At 38.3% G+C, this 12,094-nt stretch overlaps 1 protein-coding gene across 2 annotated transcripts in view; it reads right to left on the bottom strand.

The window, feature by feature from the left end:
• AHCYL2 (adenosylhomocysteinase-like 2) overlaps nucleotides 1–11,847 on the bottom strand; it is a 49,076-nt gene extending 37,229 nt beyond the window's left edge. The window contains exons 1-2 of one of the 2 annotated variants that reach the window (XM_012720950.1): nucleotides 11,832–11,847; nucleotides 2,439–2,550 (exon numbers count right to left, since the gene is read on the bottom strand). In XM_012720950.1, coding sequence (XP_012576404.1) covers nucleotides 2,439–2,550; nucleotides 11,832–11,834 — 115 coding nt within the window. In that variant the 5' untranslated portion in view covers nucleotides 11,835–11,847. Of the gene's footprint in view, nucleotides 1–2,438; nucleotides 2,551–5,137; nucleotides 5,280–11,831 lie in introns of those variants that run through there. The other variant, XM_004677033.2, reaches the window with a different exon arrangement.
• Between the last annotated feature and the right edge of the window lie 247 nt (nucleotides 11,848–12,094).

Raw genomic sequence — 12,094 nt, 5'->3', positions numbered from 1 at the left:
GGGGGGAAGGGAGGGAAATGCACGGGACTATGCGGGTGGCACAGGGGTGATTTGGTGATGGGAAACCCGCGGGGATTACAATCGAGATGGAAAAAAAAAATGTGCAAAATGATGTAAAAATAAACTTTGTAATAAAAAAAATACAAAAAAAAATCACACATGGATCAAAATCTGGAAATTAAGTCCTTCCTAAATTTCACCATAAGAATCATGGCAGTAGGTGTCTCCATTCAGTTTGTTTAAAAGGTTTTAAAACTATTCATATGAAAAAACACCAAAAAAACAAACCCCAATGAGCTAACAGTGTGAAAGAATCAAATATAATCTTAGGATTCATTTTAAAAGCACTGAGTTTATGAAAATAACTTTCCTTATACATTAGTAGAGACTGTATTGGGATGATTATATTTTTAAAAAATACTTAATTTGACATATATCCAGATGAGGATAACTTGCACAGTCAGATACCCCAAAAACCAGCCAATGGAAAATGGCAATTTTACTTTTAAATAAAATTTTTATTTCTCAGTAGAATCTGTAAATTCCAGAGATTGTATAAAACAATAGCAGGAGTTAAATAATTGGATAAAGCAAAGATAACCCTATGGCTTAAAATGCTCCCCAAAACCCAGATGACTGCTTGTTAAGAATGTCACTAAAGCAAGTCCAGCATCCAGTGGGAAAGTTAGCGATCTTTGAGTTATTTTCTATCTCTAGGATGTTTTGAATTCCTGTGCCTGAAATTAATATTCATAAGTGGGTATATGAGGCTGATAATTCTTGACAATAAAAATGGCAACTTCATATAGTTCAACCTAAAAGGTCCAAGTTTTCCAAGGTGACATCAGTCACTATTACTCACCAATGAGTAATACCTGGCAATTATGTGTTCAATTTGAAACCAGGGTATCAATCACTTTGTTCTAGGTAAAAAGGTATCTTGTAAGAATACTCCCTATATATGGGGGTTTGATGGGAAGGCAGGTATTGGTTATCTCTGTAGGAAATGCAGAGAAACAGTTGGAAATGTGAATGTAGCGTGTGGGGAAAGCTTAAGCTGAAGTTAAAATCGAGTATTGTTATTATTTAGTATCAATCTTTAGCTAACAGGCCCAACTCATAATCTAAAATATTATACACTGTTTTACAGTTCACATTTTCACAATTATGATTTCCAGTTATATTAAAGGTTCATGGATTTTCAATACTGCCTATTACAGGAGAATAAAATAGGCACAAAATTAGGTAACTTTAGGGATTTATGTCATGTGCTTTACATGATTACTGTGGGGAAAAGTAAAAGGAGTAATATAAAAATACAAAATGAATTTTATGTATGAAAGATATAAATAGCAATCTACCCAATTTAAGTTATAGCTACACAAATAGTTTTTTACAATTTTACATATCAAGTACTACTTTCCTTTTTGTGTGAAGAACAAATAAAATTTCATGATGAAAATTTTCTAATATTAGTATTTATAATCTGAAGAGATAACTAGGGTAAAACACTGAGCTTCCTACACATTCTAACACAAGAGCAAAATAAAACAGCTCCACCTTAGGTCTCACGCGCCAGGGGCACAGCTGCCTAAATGGCCAGTGTCTTCCCGAGGTCCTGTCCGGTAATAGTGCCTTCGGCATTAAATGATAACCCAACCCGATGGCCCCTATATTTGAAATAATGCCACTGCAAAGCAATACAATGTCACCACTTAAAAGAGTAGGCAAGAGTTCACTTGTTGAACTAACTACAGTGTTTTCATTGTTTCTTGAGGGCAATAAAGATTCCCTAATAATTTGCAAATATGACGTGGAGAAATGGGGAATCCCTCTTTTTTTTGTTTAAGATTGTATTTATTTTTGCACTGAAGAACTGGGGTGCAGGCCAGAGGTGCAAGAACTGGGGTGCAGGCCAGAGGATTCACCAGAGATAGAATGGGGAGCAGAACAGGCATTTTACTGAAATACATTGCTAAGGGGAGTGCAGGAAAGGCAGTAGAGGTCTGCTGTGTCAGCTCCCTGACCAGAGTTCGAACTCAGGCCATCTTGCTGGGCTATCACAGTGATAGCACTGCGACTTAACCTCTAGGCCACCAGGGAGACACCCCTCTTTTATTTTCAAAGATCAGGAAAAACATGTCTTTTCATAAGCTATTACATTAAAGTCAGTAGTGAGCTGTACATTCTCACTCTCTGAATAAATCAGACCTCAGTTTCCTTAATTACCTTTTGCCTTTATTGGAAAATGAGGCTTCTATTAAGTTCCACTCTGAACCCCCAAGAGGAATCCAACAATTTCATCCAAAATTTTGATCTAAATTTTAACTGAGAGTCAAAGTGTTAATGCCAAACCGTAGGTTTGATCATGCTTAACTGCCCTGGATAGACAGGAGTGTTTGTTGATATGGACGGGTCCACAGCAGCTTGGTACTCACCTGAGCTGTAGCTGTCAGTAGATGACTGAGAGATGGAACGAGACAGAGAGCGACGACCAATTTTGGTAGGACGTTTGTTGAATTCTTGCTTCTGGTCAGCAAATTGGATCTGCTAAGAAAAAGAACTCTAATCATATAAAGGAAAGGAACCTCTATTTTGAGACAGCAATTCCAGGCTTACTTTATAGGACCTTACCTCATTCCAGTTGATCTGATTTTAACAATCCATATTTAAAACATTAAATCTCTTTGTGGAGAAGAATGATTTTTTATAAAATTTAAACCTTTCACCTACTCTCTAACTATAAGCTTCTCACAAAAAAATAGAGAGAGAATAGGATGTTCTAGTTAAAATAAATTTTTAGAAAGTTGAGCCATATTTAGAAATCCTATAGTTTCACCGAAAATTAAAGCTGGAAAGAATCTTTGAGACTATTCTAATAGTCATAAGCTATATGCAAAAACTACGATACAGCAAGGTAAAGTTACTTGCTTTCATGTTTTGAGATTCTCAAGAAGTGGTATGGTAAATGAAAAAAACAGGATTCCCAGAATTGCATTTAAATCTTACCTATCCCACTCTTTAACCTTGTAATATTGGTCGAGATGTTTGTCTCATTTTCTCATAAATATCACAAAAAAAACTTGTGTTTACCTCACAAGTTTTGGAGACTGTTAAGTGAAACAATGTGTGTGATCTGTGAAGTACAGAAGGAAAGTGACTAAGCCCATCCTTACTCCCTCCCTTAGAGTTCAGTGTGCTTGAAACTCTTGCAGGTAGTCACTCTAGTTGTTAAAGTCTTTCTAAAATGTATTGACTCTTCAATATTAGTAAATATAGTAAACATTACTATATTTAATGTTTGTTATCATAAGTACCCAATGAGATCATTCATTCATTCACTATAACAAATGTAAAAAGAACAAATGATTGGACTATTTTACCTCAACTCTGGAGGTTGCATTTTTGACAATATCTGATAAAGACTTTCTTGCCATTCTCTTTCTCCTGCTTTGGAGGTTCCAACTGACACTTATAATACTTTACAAGTCAAAGCTCACATCATTTATTCAACAAATAACTTTTTCTCTAACTGGATATATGCGTAACTGCTTAGATTATTCTGGAGCTAAGATGACATAGAGGCAGGAGGACCAGAAGCCTGACACTGATTCTGCCTTCCTGATAAAGGGCAGATTAAAACAGCAAACCAGAACGAACATGGCAATTGTGGGGTACAGTTTATGCAGTTAGAGGGAACGGTTCAGTCATTTGAGTACTAAGGAAAGGGACCAATACTAATCTGTGTAGTATTTTATAGTTTGCAAACTATAAATTCAAAATGAAAAATCACAGTTGTCAACTTGCTAAAGTAGCAGTTTAGTCCAAATAGATAGTAGGACCGTTCTCTGCATCCCGATGGGATGTATATGAACGTCTATGTACTGCTCTTACTATAGCACTTACCATACTGAATATAACTATCCGCCTACCTATTTGTATCCTGTAAAACTAAAGGCTTCCTAAGGGCAGGGGCTGTGTACCTTATACCCTTATATCTTCAGGCACAAATGCTTGACACACAGTAGCAATACTACAATGAATATGTAAGTTTAGTCTATCTTCACTGTCTATATTTGGTTGAATATTAAGTAAATGTGGTAAAAAAGACAAGTATAAAGTTAAGAAAATTTGTATGAGTAAAAAGACTGGGAAGGAAGAAGGTGGGTGAGAAAGATAAGAGGATAGCTCAAACCTCTGGCTTCCATTTCACCAACCCTGAAGACAATGATAGGCCTTTATTCTTTTTTGAGGTCCATGTGGGAAAAGGAGTAGCTGACTTCCAAAGGCCATGATGAGTCACTAACTTCAGCAGTGCCTCTTTTTAAAAAAGAGTAACATAACCCCTGCCTCAGAGAAACAACCCCCACCCACTCACATACCACTAGAGGGGGCCACTCACTATACTCTAGATGTGTAGGATCTATACCCATTTATCCCAGGAACACTGCATCTGAGTGCCATTTATCTGTATCATCATCATCTCCAAACAGTTGCCCTCAGCTAAGTTCTAGCTAAAAGTCTTCTCCATTCACAGTAATTCCTCCCACCAACGCCAAGTTTAAGCTGTCTCCTGGCACCACTGAGACTAGGCTATGTAGACTTTCTCCACTCAGAGGCGTAGGGGTCTAGCCCTTGTTTACTCAGACTCTGAATTCAAGTTTCTTTTTAAGACACAAGATGATCCGACAGACTACTTACTTTTTATATATAAGTTACACAAATTCCCAAGAAATAAATCTTTATCTTTGACCGATAACCACAACATCCCTGGTACCTCACCCCCATTCCTCCCCATTACCTTACCCCCATACTGCAACATTACATTCTTCACTCAACAGTCCACCTTGTGATACAGTAATCGACCCACCCCAGTTATGGTCCCCTGGTAGGTTCTACCCCGAATTTTACTACCTCTGAAATCAAAGGGTTCTTCAAGGTAACTCTCCTTTGCCATTTCAGAGAGTACAGTCCAGATTCAGCAGGCACCAAGGCACGGGAGGGAAACACTGTTAAGAGAGGGGCAGCTCACCTGACGCAGGAAGGATGAAAGCAGGAAAGGAGGAGAAAAGCAGCTGAGCTCCTACAATAATGGCTACAGCAGCAGCAAGTCTGATAAGTAAAAGTTCAGCCTCACCTGGGCCTTAATCCCAGAATTGCTATTGACAATGTATTTCTTCTTACTGCTCAGCATAGTGACATTGCCAGCTCTATGCCACCTCTTCGGTCCAGGGACCCTTGTGGCTAGGCCTTTAAACGTTCCTCATCAGCAATTCTGTTGGCTCTGGTTCCAGCTAGCTACCTTTTTTTTTTTTTTTTGGTGGCGCAGGCAGGCGGGGTGTTACCCTTCCCAGGGATCCCTGAAGCAGTTCCAACAACCCCTCCAGCAGTGGAGCTCAATTTAATAAGGCATTTTGGTTAGTGGCTCATCAGCCATTCCTAATTCTGGTGGCTGTTTTGCTTTTATTTCATTCTTTTCCCTAAACACCTAATTACACAGATCCTCTGACCTCTAAACTTTAACAAGTCCCCTGACAAAGCTGAACATGCATGCATGTAACAATAGCTTATTTATATAACCAGTGCACTTTTTGCCAGCTATAATTAACTTGCTAATTAGGTTCCTTTTTAACCTTACCTCCTCCTTTTCCATGTCAGATGATTTTAGTTAACCTAGTCTCATTAGAAAAAATTAACTATATAGACTCGCTAAAACAATGAGGGAACTTATTAAGACAGGAAGTAAAGAAATGAATGGTGCTCAGGCAGTCGCTACCCGACACCCTGTCCTTGCCTTAGTCAGACTGGGGTCAGCCCTGTCACCAAGGAAATCGACTTTCTCAGTCCAGTGCATTCCACTAGATTTGTATCTCTTTAATTCAGGTTTTGGCATTTGGTCCCATCTCAGGATTGGTGCTTATTCGGGGATGAGTGATTCTGCTTTTTTGAAAAAGTGTATGTTTTGCAGAAGGTGTCGTGACTACTGTAAAAAGTTGACTTCTGTGAAGCCATTTTGAAATGCAGCCAGGGAGCCAGTACAGAAAAAGTACATCCCCGTCTCCTCTGATTGGGTCAAAGACCTTTGGACTGGGGCCCAAAACAATTGTTTTTAGATGCCAACAACAATTGTTTGAGGCTGATTTGAGACTTAGCAAATCAATCAGTTCCTTTTTCATCTTTTCTAGAGAAGCAGTAACCAATTATGTATGGCCAAGAGTAGCTTAAGCCTATTAACACTAATTAACTCTTCTCTTTAACCACTTATATTCCTCTTTTCCACCCATAAAAACTCTCCCTCCTTGAGGCACATTTTAGGTTTTCTACTTGCACTTGTGTATCCTAAACTGCAGTTCTTTGATCTGAAATAAATGTTTTGCTCTTTAATTGCCCTCTGAATTTTAGGTTGATACCACAAAAGGAAGACTCCTATTGCCTCTGAGTCCCCAGAATTACAATGACCTTGATTATACCAAACAAGGAATCAGAAGGACAAAGAATGACATTATTTGCTGATTTCAGCAAGGGGCTCAGGGAAGCTACATTCAACTAAGATAGGAATGGGAATGTGATTGAATTCTTCCGAAAAAAACGAAGACTGCCTGTTGAACATAAGAAAGAACATAAACTGGTAGATTTTTAAAAAAACACTAATCTTTATTTTGAGAGAAAAGGCTTCTAGAAGAACAATAAGGTTGCACAACCCTGTGTATATATGTTATATCTTAATCTACATAAGAATCTTAAGAAGTAGGCAGTATTACCATAGTTCTGTATGTTCTTCCCTTCTCCTTATAATCCCCATTTGACAAATTGGGAGAGTGCATCTGAGAAAACAAGTGATTTGCTTGAACAAATTACACACTTACCCAGCAAGTAAGTGATAGAAGTGAATGAAGGCCTGTATTTGTTATGTACATAAACATAAAGACTATATCACAATACATCAGAAGACCAGAAATTCCCCTGGTCCTACTCCCAGGTGCCTCAGCTCACCTTATTTTTCTTAACTCAGCTTTACATTTACTTAATTAAAAAACACTTTTAAAGTTTACTTTCTTACCAGACTGGTCTCGGAAATGGCATCATTCCAGATGATCTTGGGCCCTGAGAAACTTTAATTCTGAAACTGCTAATCATATAAGAAGTAGAACTCTTAACAGCTTTTTAATTGGCAATTTTGTCCAATGCCACCACCATAAATTGAAACAGAAATCAACTGAACTCAAATACTGATGTTCTTCATCACCTAGGAAAACCCTGATTCCTTACTCACAATTTCAGGAAATGAAACATCAGTATTTCTCTGCTTGCCTCATGAAACTCTATAAACTTCCTCTCTTCCTATCCAAGGACATTCACCTTAGTATCCTCTCAGCTAGTTTCTTAACTTTCCCCACTCAGATGAAGAGGAACTTCTTGGTCCAATGGCTAAAGCCACTAAAGCTGAGTCACAGGAGCCCAAGATCTAGACCAAATACAATCAGAAGCTACCTTTAGGAAACTATTCTTGACAGGAAAAGTCTTACCACTTAACAAGGTTACCTAACAAAGCAGTTCTTAAACTACCATGCATTAAAATCACCTGCAAGGCTTACTAAAACACACTGCTGAGTCTTACTTCTCCCCCACCTCCAGCCCCAATTTTCTGACTTAGTAACTTCAATGTGACCCAGAGTTTGGCAGTTCTCACAAGCTCCCAGGCAATGCTGAGCTGGTCTGCGGAAAGCACTGGGAAAACACTTTATACAAGTAAGACTCAAGCAGCCCGAATTCTCCTCACTCTTTCCTTAGCCAACAATTTATCCTGTCTATGACTACAACCATGAGACACACATGAGACGCACATTCATGGGCAGGAAAGGAAAGTTTATCTGAAAAGTCAGAAGACAACAGGGTGAAACTTTCTTTATAAAAATATGGAGCGGGCCCTCCCTGGTGGCACAGCGGGTTAAAGCACAGCACTAAAAAGCTTAAGCCACTTCCTCATGAGTTAGGTCCCCGCCTGCCAGGGAGGAGATCCACATGGTGTGGCAGACCTCTCCTGACCCGCCCGCTGCTCCCCTCAGCAGTGTACTTCGTCGATCTGCCTGTTCTGCTCCCTGCTCTGTCTCTGGTGAATCCTCTCACCCTCAGCATCTCTGGCCTGTACCCCAGTTGTGTATGAATAAATAAATAAATCTTTAAAAATAAATAAATTAAAAAATGGAGCACTGGGTGTAATTCTGATTTCTAAAAGTTAAGACTCTTAATACATGGTCAACACATTAAGAAAAACGGTTTTCACCAGGCGGATAGAAAAATCTATTCATCCTTAAGAGGATCTGGCCAAGAGAAACCAATTAATTTTAAATACTGCAGTCTCTGGATAACATTACTTCAATGTCATTTTATGTGTTATCTTTTGGGGGTAAAAAAAAAATCCTGGCCCACATTGAACAAAATAAAATTACTTGTAATCGGCTGTTTTGCTTTTAAAGTTGCAGTTTCCAAGAACCTATTGTGGACTTCAAGAGTGTACTTACTGAACATAAAGTAGTGTTACAAAGAATAATGACAGAAGTTCTCTCTGTGTCTACCTTTAACTTCTACATTACTTAACACCTGTAATCCTCAATTGTAAAAGGGAAACAATGATCTCTTCTACCTATTTCAAATATGTGCTGAGAATTAGTATATGAGAGGATTTTGAAGTCTATATAGTAAAACACATGTCTAAAATAATAACATTTCTATTCTGTTGGGACCAAAGTTCTTCATTTAGGAGTCCATGAACATCAAGAACTCCCTAAAATAGAATGCGAAATTTTGTGTATGTATATGTATTTCTGGAATGAGGGGCCACAGTTTTCATCAGTTTCTGCAGTGGGTCTCTGCTTAAGTATCAATCCTGACACAGAGTTACAGTCAAGCTACCTATACCATCAATTACCTGACACCTTAAAGGTTTGTGTCTCACTTCTAAGTAGATATGGCTCAAGCATTCTTAGACACCTATCTCCTTTTCCAGTCAAATGAGCTGCTACGACAAATTCTTCACCTATAAAAAGGGTTACTTCTAGCTGGAAGAAAACTGACTATCCAGTAGGTTCTTAAGAAAGTCAATCGGGGCCTCCCTGGTGGTCTAAGGGTTCTCAATGCCCCACCTCACTGGCCACACTGAGGCAAACTGAGTTCAATCCCTAGCCAGGGAGCTGACCCACAAAGCGCAGCAGATCTCTCCTGTCTTGCCTACTGCTCCCCTCAGCAGTGTATTTCAGTAGATCCACCTGTTCTGCTCCCCAAGCTGTCTCTGGTGAATCCTCTCATCCCTGTACCTCTGGCATATGCCGTAGTTCTTCTATGCAAAAATAACTTTAAAAAAAAAAAGAGTATCAATAAAATTTCCTATGGAAAAGAGCTTAGATGGGAGGAGAAAACACTAAAATGTAGAAACCTTTAAAAAGGTGACTGTTGATCTCCCCTGACCACATAAGAAGGGGCATTTCATCTACCATTAAGGCCTAAAATATTTTTCAGTGGAAGTAAAAACACATTAATAAGAACAATCTTTTGAAAAGATGTGTTCCCAAGATGTACAACTGTCTTGAACAGGATAAGAAAATCCTTTACATGAAAATAGCTGAGGAGCACAGACTCAGCAGAAGTTTCCAGAGACTGATGGAGAGTTAACTTGAAGGTCCATCAAGTCAGTCCTGAGCGTGGGGTTCTTCAAACTCCATTCTGGCTTACTTCCCTGCCAAGAATCAGATGTGAGCACTGTCAGCTGCTGTCTTTGGTGTGTGTGGTCCAAGTTTATTTTCTCAGGGGCATACAGTCCCTTTTTGCTGCTAGTTAACAAAATGGGAGGTGTCAGAATATACCTTCTCTAATAAAGTTCCCTCCCAAAAGAAAGTTTGAGAACCTTCTCATATTTCCTTCAGAAGTCAGAAGTTTCAGTGGAAATTTCATTATATTAACATGTAAATGAGAACATGAGTCAGACATTTGTTAAAGCTTTCTTTAACAATTTCAACAAAGTCGAAATTTTGGCCTAGTGTGTGGGAGTTGGCTCCATGATTTTCTCTTAGAGATTAAAGGCATTCTACTATTTCATGGTAAGAGCTGGAACCTATAGGAAAATCACTGGAGGGTGTTCAGTAGCTTACTTTATTGGCTAAGTGATATGGGTGGCAACATAACAAAGTACTTCCAGACCAGGTCAGAAGTTAATGACTTACGTGTAGGTTTGTTTTTGACAAGGAAAAGATAGATGAGAAAAAGGAGTTATTGAAACCTATCCCCACCTCCAAACCCCCCCCACACACACTCTCTCTCTCTCTCATTGTTGTTAAATAATCCACCAATCCAAAGGTCATTTCCTTAAAAGTCACTAAGAGAGATGCCATTTTAAAGCAAAGCAGAACTATGCTTTATCAAAGAATGTTTTCTAAAAACTGCAAATTGTAGGTCATGTCCCTTAAGTAATTGCAACACTAATTCCTTTAGGACAGTTTTTCTTGTTCACATAAACAAAAAGGTATGTAGTTTGTAAAAGATCACAGGGACTCTTCTTAAGAAGATGTGCTTAGCAGGTAGACAGTGAGAACTATTTCTTACAACAATAATAGTTACTATAAAACTTCTATGGATTCTTAGTTAACATGCTAATGTTCCATGGGCTTCTGTGATATCCCTTTAAGAAGTAGCAAAATTTAGTATCTTAATGTGAGTTCCTCCCCTAAGAAAGCCAGAAAACCCTCTCCTCCTGCTATTATTGGTTGACTGGAGGTTGAAAAACAAAATAAAAACCCAACTACAATTATTAAGTCAATCCATTAATTCTAGAACACTACATTAATGGAAGTAAATCTCTGCATAGATTTAATTTCTTCATATCAAATATTTTAATGTTGTCAATGAAATAATGTCAAGAACAACAGCAGTGACCTCAAAATCACAAACAATAGTTGGGATGAAAGTTGAACGTCAGGCCCCTCAGCTGGGTTTTTGCTATGCCTACCATCTACTTAGTTTCTGTTTTTTTCCCATTATGCCCACAATTTCATAAACACTGAAAAGAACTTGGAATATATTGTATATAATCTAACCAGTTATCATAGGAAAATCTCTCTCAATTTCCCTATGGGAAACTGGTTAGATAATACATACTATATTATCAACATTACATATTATGTATTACACATAACACAAACAGATATAGAATGTAAGAAATTTAGCTGCATCTAGGAACATAAAGATGGTTGCTATTTTAAAATCAAAATTCAAACTAGATCTAAAATAATAGGTTTTATGTGTTAGTTCTTATGAAGAAATAAGTCATTATTAAAGCTATTTATTAGACAAATATGACATTTTGTAGTGGTATCAAGAGAACTATAGTTCTTGCCTTTCAGAAAATACATATGTCTAAAGGAACAGTTGGGGGAAATGTTTTGACTGGAGGGAAAAAATATGGGCAGGTAGTGGAGGAATGTTTCAAATCTTTTTTAGAGACTTGAGAGAGTACCATTTTTCTCACTATTCTCTTTATTTTCCCCCATGAGAAATAAAGTAAGCATCAGCTTGCAAAAAGAATCCAAAGCAGTACACCACTAGCAGCAGGGAGTCTCCACCCAGCACAGACAACTAGGCAGCTCTCAGACATTCCCGAGTTTCATTTGTAACTAAGGAACAGAGGTGATCCAGGACATAGAAACTAATTAGAAATTAGAGCAACAACGGTGTTTCCAGCTACAGTTCCTAGGAGAGACTTCTCACTACCAGGGATCTATGTCACAAATGACTGCCTTGTTATCAAAAAACAGGAAAAGCAGAGCAACCAAACAACTCACCATCCATTCAGGCACGTGAAAAGCTGAGGTGCCCTCGTTACCATCCCACTTCTCCATAGTGCAGCCTTGGGTAATATTTTATCTTGAAGCAAAAGGAAAAGCTGGCTTGGAAAATACCAGGTTTTTCTGAGTGCCCCAAAACAGAACCAGACCTAGTGATTCAGAAGTTCGCAATGTCTTGCATCCCCTTTCACAGAGAACTCCTATTCAAGTCAAGATCATTAGCCAAATGCCTGACCAGTCCCTTACTGGCCAGCTTCGAA

This window comes from Condylura cristata, unplaced genomic scaffold (genome assembly GCF_000260355.1).
Source record: "Condylura cristata isolate star-nosed mole 26May11 unplaced genomic scaffold, ConCri1.0 scaffold00005, whole genome shotgun sequence".
Taxonomy (NCBI): Eukaryota; Metazoa; Chordata; class Mammalia; order Eulipotyphla; family Talpidae; genus Condylura; species Condylura cristata.
This window is presented reverse-complemented; position numbering and strand designations above follow the sequence as displayed.